The sequence below is a fragment of the Poecilia formosa genome, unplaced genomic scaffold (genome assembly GCF_000485575.1).
Source record: "Poecilia formosa unplaced genomic scaffold, Poecilia_formosa-5.1.2 Scaffold372, whole genome shotgun sequence".
Taxonomy (NCBI): domain Eukaryota; kingdom Metazoa; phylum Chordata; class Actinopteri; order Cyprinodontiformes; family Poeciliidae; genus Poecilia; species Poecilia formosa.
The window spans coordinates 398,817-404,816 of NW_006800311.1; the positions used below are offsets into that span (position 1 = coordinate 398,817).

The following is a 6,000-nucleotide window of genomic DNA, read 5'->3' on the forward strand; positions in this document are numbered from 1 at the left end:
CACACACTTTCACCCCCTACATTAAAGACCCTTGATTAAATCAATAAACTAATTGCTAGAGAAGCAATTCCATTTCAGCTCTTTGATTCCTGAGTGTTAACAAGTATTTTAACAGGCTCATCGGCCCCACACAGACACTTTCAATCAATGGCCCCTCGGCCTGCCTTTGTAGGTCCAATTTTCATTAATTGATTAGTTAGGCCCCTTCATAAATGGATTATGACTTTATTGCAAAGGATTTGTCAGGAAGAGCCATAAAAGCTAAGTGTTGGATAATAACAACAATAAAAGCAGACGCAGGATTCAGAGGGCAGGTGAAATACGACTCAGCTGATTGTAAAGTCACTGAGGGGGAAAATGCTCTTAGTGTATTAGCAGACAAAAGACAAACCTGGCAGAAATGAATGGATGGGGCAGGTGGAGGCGGTATTTTTTATTTGTTGCTCATTTTTGCGCATTCTTGTAAATACAACTGAAGGCTTCAGTTTAATTCCAGTTTCACGAACGTTTTTGCAGCTTTGTTCAAAACTGCTCTGCTGTTGAATCTAATATCTTTCTACCATTAAACCTACACGACTACATGAAGCCCTGAGATATTCGAGTTCCTAATGGCTCCTGTTTTACCAATAAAAATATATGTTACATTATTTTTAAACTTTAAATGGGTGATTTTTTTTAAGTCAGTGTTTATGTTTAAAGAGGTCTGAATCATTGGTTTAAACCAGCCGCAGTGAAGGTATCACTGCTAATTTTGGCTAACTTGCAGCTGATAAAATGCGCTCTGATCAATAACATAGCAGCTTATTTCCATTGATGACCTATATTCAGAAACATTGGACACTTTGTATGAATGACAGCTCATTAATTTGCATAATAAACTACATGATCTATAAAGTGATTTTCTTATTTTAAAAGCTGTTAATAAATTTCTCGCCAAATGAAATATTTGCTATTGCTAATTATTTAAGAACTTCATAGCAGCATTGCCATCTTAGGCACTTTGATGTGATAATTAAAACCCTTCAAGCGACACATTTTCAAAAGAACGAGTGACAAACCCAGCAATGTTTTCTGACGTAAAAGCACCTGTCATTTTTTTTTTCTCTCTGCTCATTGAACATGATGCCGAAGCACTCACAGGCAGGCCAGTCTTCACACGGCAGTCCCTCCTAGCTGCAGTCAGAGCTCCACCATCGAGCTTGAAATGAATCACTCGTACATGACGCCTCTACTGGAGGATCAGTCAGAAAAAGAAAAACATTTCTAAAACCAAAATCTAAACAACTCACCAAATCTTTTTGGTCATCTTTACCAGTCCCCACTCCAGATAAAGGAGCAAAGTTTGATTTGTGAAATTAAAAATGAAACCAAATACACAGATGAAGGCTTATTCATATTTCTAACTATATTTAGGATGGTTTATGTTGTGTTCTATATTTTCTGTGTAGTTATTTTTTGGGGTTTTCTGTATTTAGTCCTGTTCCTGTCCTGTTGGTTGCTTCCCAGCTGTGTCTAGTTTTCCTGATTACCCTTCCCGTGTATTTAAGTCCACCTGTGTCCTTTGTCTCTTGTCGGATCCTCGTCTAAAGTCAGTTCTGTCGTACGTCTTACGTTCTCTGGTCCCCAGTTGTACTGTATAGTCCTGGTTAGCATTTAGCTCTCGTTTTCAGTCCTCATTGTATCAGTTGCTACCGGTAATTAGCTGTGTGCTAAACTCTCTGCCGTGCCGCCTGATCTGGACCTTTTTGAGCCACATTTACCATTAAATTCATCATCATCTTCATCACAACCTGGGTCTCTGCGTTCATCCTCACCACCTCTTACTCACCAATTCATGACAGTTTATGCATTTTTTGGCCACACCACAATGTTATTCCACTCTCCTATTGTTTTCATTACAATTATGTAATACTGCAAGTGATGTCAACTTGTGTTTTTTGGATCTCCATTTATTTTTCTTAAGAGATAGCAAGATGCTTTATAACAGATAATAAAAAATAGCTAGTAAGCAGAATAAAAAATTGGTTTTATAATGTGGTTACATTAACAAAACCAACCACTACATTATTAAAGTTAAGACATTCAACAAATGTGAATGTTGGGGGGGAAAAAAACAAAACATATGTGTTTAGATGTGTTGTCCTTATGCAAATCCCAACATTTAATTAAAACTTTTCAACCAGAAATGTTGCGACGGCCACCGGGGCAGAACTTAACCCAAACAAAGCAAGTATAACTCTGCTCCAACTGCGGTGAAGATACCAAATGTCTCAATCGATCTATTTTTCCAGTGAGCAGATGCTATTCTCTTGTATTTTGTAATTGCTGAAACCAAACTGACTCTTGGATTTGGGTGGAAATCTCATAGATCTTCTGGATTAAACATGATATTAAAGTGAACGGCTCCAAAAACATTACAGAGAAGTTAAGGAGACGCCAACCTTTGAGCCCCGGATGAGTCACCAAAACAGACTGATTAGAAGAGAAGGAAGGGAGCTCTAGGTTGTTTGCTTTCGCGTTTACCACAAACGTCCCATTACCCAAGTAACTGCACAGTAAAATACAAGGCTGGTAAAAACAATCTGAGTCAGTTGATCTGAGTTCAAAACGTTATCCCTCCTGCCATCATCCATTGACCAGTCCCTTTCTGTTCATCCCGTTTGCCTGTCCTCTGCCCTCGGCCTTCTCTCTAACCCCCCTGTTTCTGTCTTCAACTCTGTCTGCTCTTCCCTGCCATTCTCCCTCTATGGTCCCACATAAACACGCCTTCCTGCCCGTTTCTCCTCTCTCAGTCGTCCCATCCAGCCCGACCATGGCGTCCTCAACCAGCCTGGCGTCCAACTGCAGCAGCTCCTCCGGCATCTTCTCCTTCTCTCCGGCCAACATGGTCTCCGCCGCCGTCAAGCAGAAGAGCGCCTTCGCCCCCGTCGTTCGGCCCCAGAACTCACCTCCTCCCACCTGCACCAGCGCTAATGCTAACAGCCTGCAAGGTGAGCTGACAAGCGAAGCCATTAGCAAGAGAGGAACTGCCTTTTTACTTTTACTGTACATCTCTAATAACAGGTTCTCACTTTTACTTACACTTCTTCATCTTATCCTCCCTTTCTTTCTCCTCTTTACCCTTTGATGTCCCTCTCTTTGCCTTTCTTGCAACCTCCTACTATTCCTCCCCTCTTTAGATCAGTCTTTTGTGGATTCTAGCAAGTACTCATCAGCCAGCTCTCTGCAGGGCCTGGCCTTCTCCTGAAGTATGTTATTCTTCTATTTCGTTTCTTCCTCTCCATATTTTTTTTGTATTCTACATTCTTACATTTCTGGTCAGAAGCTTACATCTTCTCATTTCTTGAGCTTGGGGCTTTTAATGATGACGTATGCCATTTATGCAGATGATGAGTGTGTGTAAATTTCTGACCGGAACCGTTTCAGGTGGTCATTTGCAACATGTCACACGGCCTTTATTTGTTTTGTTTTTTTCCCTGCTTTTGTTTTTGTAAGTCTTGATTTGTCAGTGTGACTGTGCCACACCATATGTGTTGTATTTCCTGTTTTTGCTTCCTGCTTCCTGCCTGTGCCCCCAGCGGGTGTCTCTCTGGGGAGGGGCAGGGGAGAGTGTTGAGGTTGTAATGCCACTGCAGGTCATTCTCTTCTCCCATTTCCACTGAATCCAGCACACTCACTGTCCATTCGTCTAGGCAGGATGTTGTACAGCGTTGAGATCCTGAAAGAGAGAGAGAGGGAGGTAGAGATGATGGATGGGAATCTTTATCAGAGCCCCAAGCTAAGCACTTCCTCGCTTCCTCTGGCGGCGTTGATGAGCGCTGACCACAGTGACCCGAGACCCAATGGCCACTGCATGCTGATCACACACACACACACACACACAGTTCTGTTAATCCCAACAAGCCAGAGACTCTTATGGAAGAACCAGGGAATTAGTGGATTGAAGGGAGAGAGTGGGGAATCAATACGAAGCCAATATGTTGTATGAAAAATTCCTTCCTGTGATGGCTTCTGTGTGGGGGGGGAATGAGAAAGGGGGAAAGGGAACTCAGAGGAAGGTGTCAGAATCAAACTGATAAACTCAAATATTACTTTTCCTTGAAGTTTAATTTCATCACCTCTGTGGTCACCGTCATGTTTGCGTTGCTCTCCGAAACACAGACTTCTCTTACATGGTTTAACCGCTAACAATTAGCTGCTAGCAGCTCCGAAGAGCCCGCGAATAGCCAGACCGCGTTGTTGACGTACACCGAGTTAGCGGCTCGGCGGAGAAAGAAATGTTTTCATTCCTTGGCCTGGAAATGAAGAGATAATGAGGACAAAAAAAAAAAAAGTCTTTGTTCGCCAGATGCCAGAGCGACTTTCTGTTATGCGACTGTTCTGATGACAGATGAAACCCAGCAATCATGTGACTGACCCCTCTCTCCCTTTCTTCCTCCCTTTACCCCACTTTTCTCCTTTCTTTTTTTTTTTTTCTTCTCTCTCTCTCTCGCCAAGCAGCAATCCCTGGGATGATTGTTCCTCCCATGTAGAGGATGTGGGAAGCTGGAGATTTTTGGGGAGAGCGTTGAGAGGAAAAGGCACAGTAGCGGAGCCTGGCGAGCCTCTGCTGCTCTCCAGAGCTTCAGTGAAGGAAGCAAAGATAAGACGCTGGACTATAAAACTCAGGCCTTTCCAATGGGATTTCATCGGAATGGGAAGATAAAGAAGATAAAGGGGACATATTGAGCCTTTGTGATGTTTCTTTTTTTAGTTTTTTGGGGTTTTTCACCCCTTTTTTTGGTCGAATTAGTGTAGCATCTCTGACACCATGTCGGATGGAGTGTAAAGAGACTGATCGCTTGCCCACAGTGTGACACTGACCTCATGAAAAGAGCATTTATTTATCTTGATGTTTATGGCTGGAAGCTTTGGGTTTGATTACGGAAACCACACCTCCCATCCCCCCGGCCCCACCACCCACCAACTCCTGCCGTTTTGCGGCCTGCACCGTCCATGAAGTTTTGCAACACAAAACGCAAAGAAAATCGTAGAAGAGAACCAATTCCACCCTCGATATTTGCTGCTAATTCTCTCACAAATCTAAAGAGTTGTCCTTTAAAAATGCCCCCACCCGCCTTCTGTGTTTTATGTTCCCTTCCGCATTTTTGTTTGTTTGTATGAATTTTTGATAAAACTGTGAGGATTGAGCTGTTTGCAATATGCTTTTTCTCTGCTTTATCGTGTGAAGGAAAAGGTGAAGATTTTGCCTTTTGTTTTTTGTTTTTTTCTTTTTTGTTCTTTTCGGTTGGAGATGTTAGTAAAGACTTGAAAAGCCGGAGGATGCGCGCGTCCAGCCAGCACTGTTACTGAAGGAGCCTAGCAATTATCAAATTTAACAAAAAAAAAAGAAAAAAAAAAAAAAAAAAAAAGACTTACATTTGCTCTCCGACACACTAATTACAGAAAAACAACAGAAAAAAGCGTGATATATTTTTGTATATATTAAATAAAAGTTGACTTTTGTTCCTTTTTAAAAAAAAAAAATCTGGCATCTGGTTTCCTTTCGCGATAGCTATAGTTTGGGATGTGAGCATTAAAACGTCTTATGGCAGCTTCTCAGTACAGACAATAGATTTTTTTCTTTTCTGTGTTGTCAATATCTCATCTGCAAAACATGGATTTGGATTCGAAAAAAAAGAAAAGGGGGAGTCCTGTAAAATATTCTATAAATAATGTATTTATCCTGTGTATGTACATTGACTTTCACCATCGTTTAGTTGTGTTGTGTACGTTTAATGCAAGTAATTGAACATGTCAGTCTTTTGCTTTGTTACTGTTGTCTCCCACTATTTAAATGTGACTGTTTTAATTGATTTTTTTTTTTACTGTTTTTTTTGGTTGTTTTTTTTGCATTGATAAACCTTTTTTTGTTTTTCTCTCATTCAAAACATGCCATTGTCTATTTTTGTATTATTTGTAAGTTAATAAAAACAAAATCTGTTCTTTTTTTTCTTTTTT

General features: G+C 41.0%; 1 protein-coding gene across 1 annotated transcript in view; it reads left to right on the forward strand.

Moving 5' to 3' along the window:
* ebf1a (EBF transcription factor 1a) overlaps window positions 1–5,389 on the forward strand; it is an 84,966-nt gene extending 79,577 nt beyond the window's left edge. Inside the window, exons 15-16 of the mRNA XM_007575208.2 lie at window positions 2,793–2,990; window positions 4,501–5,389. Coding sequence (XP_007575270.1) covers window positions 2,793–2,990; window positions 4,501–4,532 — 230 coding nt within the window. The 3' untranslated portion in view covers window positions 4,533–5,389. The remainder of the gene's footprint in view (window positions 1–2,792; window positions 2,991–4,500) is intronic.
* The last annotated feature ends 611 nt before the right edge of the window (window positions 5,390–6,000 follow it).